At 58.2% G+C, this 1,115-nt stretch overlaps 1 protein-coding gene across 1 annotated transcript in view; it reads right to left on the bottom strand.

Moving 5' to 3' along the window:
- LOC122554871 (steroid hormone receptor ERR2) overlaps positions 1-1,115 on the bottom strand; it is a 6,120-nt gene that overhangs the window by 4,732 nt on the left and 273 nt on the right. The window contains exon 2 of the mRNA XM_043700219.1: positions 445-749. Within this exon, the coding sequence (XP_043556154.1) occupies positions 445-749 (305 nt within the window). The remainder of the gene's footprint in view (positions 1-444; positions 750-1,115) is intronic.

Here is a 1,115-nt window from a genome sequence, read left to right on the forward strand (position 1 = left end):
CGAGGGGTGTGAGAGAGGGGAGAGGGAGAAGGAAGCTGGAGGGGTGGGTGGAGGCTGTCTCGATGGGGGGTGGGGTTTTGATGGTCAGCCGTTAGGATTGGGGCTTTCCCTGAAATCGAGGGATGGGGCTGGAAAAGCACAGCCTGAGGAAGGGCTCCAGCCCAGAATGTCGATTTTCCTGCCCCTCAGATGCTGCCTGACCGGCTGCGCATTTCCAGCAACACTCTCTCAACTCCGTTCTCCAGCATCTGCAGTTCCCCACCGTCTCCCAGTTTCCCTGAAATCCCCGACTGTTCAGGAACAGCCATTGGACAGGCCTGTTTATCCTTCCAATACCGAGGGAGGGGCCTGAGGGAGGAGGGAGGCTGAGGGAGACATCCTCAAGTCACCGAGTGAGGGAGGGAGGGAATCAGGGAGGGAAGGACTGAGGGAGGGAGTGCGTACCGGAGTTAGCGAGGACGATGGCTTTGAGGGTGACAAACTCCTGTCTGTCGAGCTGCAGCTTCTTGTATTTGTGAGTGAGCTGGAGGAGGGAGGTGTACACCTCCAGCAGACCCATCCTGCGGCTCTGCTCCCTGTCCACGATGTAATCCTCGGCGTAAACCAACTCCTCGTCGTACGGCAGCGAGCGGTAAACTATCCCCAGAACCAGGAGCTCCATCCACGCACACTGCAGCACCCCCATCTGATCACCCAGGGACAGGCAGGAGAAACCTACAGGCAGGGCACAGCAAGACTCCGTCAGAGCCCTGGGTCAGACTCATCATGGGCCGGGGGGGGGGGTGGTGAGGGGAGAGGGGAGGCAGCTGGGTCCAGATGATGGGGAGAGTAGTGGAAAGGGAGGAAGGAAAGGATAGGGTTCCAGTTGGGAGGGGGCTGTGGAGGAAGGTGATTAGATTAGATTCCCTACAGTGTGGAAACAGGCCATTCAGCCCAACAAGTCCACACCGACCCTCCAGAGTAACCCAACCAGACCCATTCCCCTACATTTACCCCTGCACCTAACACTATGTGTAATTTAGTATGGCCAATTCACCTGACCTGCACATCTGTGGACAGTGGGAGGAAACCGGAGCACCCGGAGGAAACCCACGCAGACACGGGGAGAACGTGCA

This window comes from Chiloscyllium plagiosum, chromosome 12 (assembly GCF_004010195.1).
Source record: "Chiloscyllium plagiosum isolate BGI_BamShark_2017 chromosome 12, ASM401019v2, whole genome shotgun sequence".
NCBI lineage: Eukaryota > Metazoa > Chordata > Chondrichthyes > Orectolobiformes > Hemiscylliidae > Chiloscyllium > Chiloscyllium plagiosum.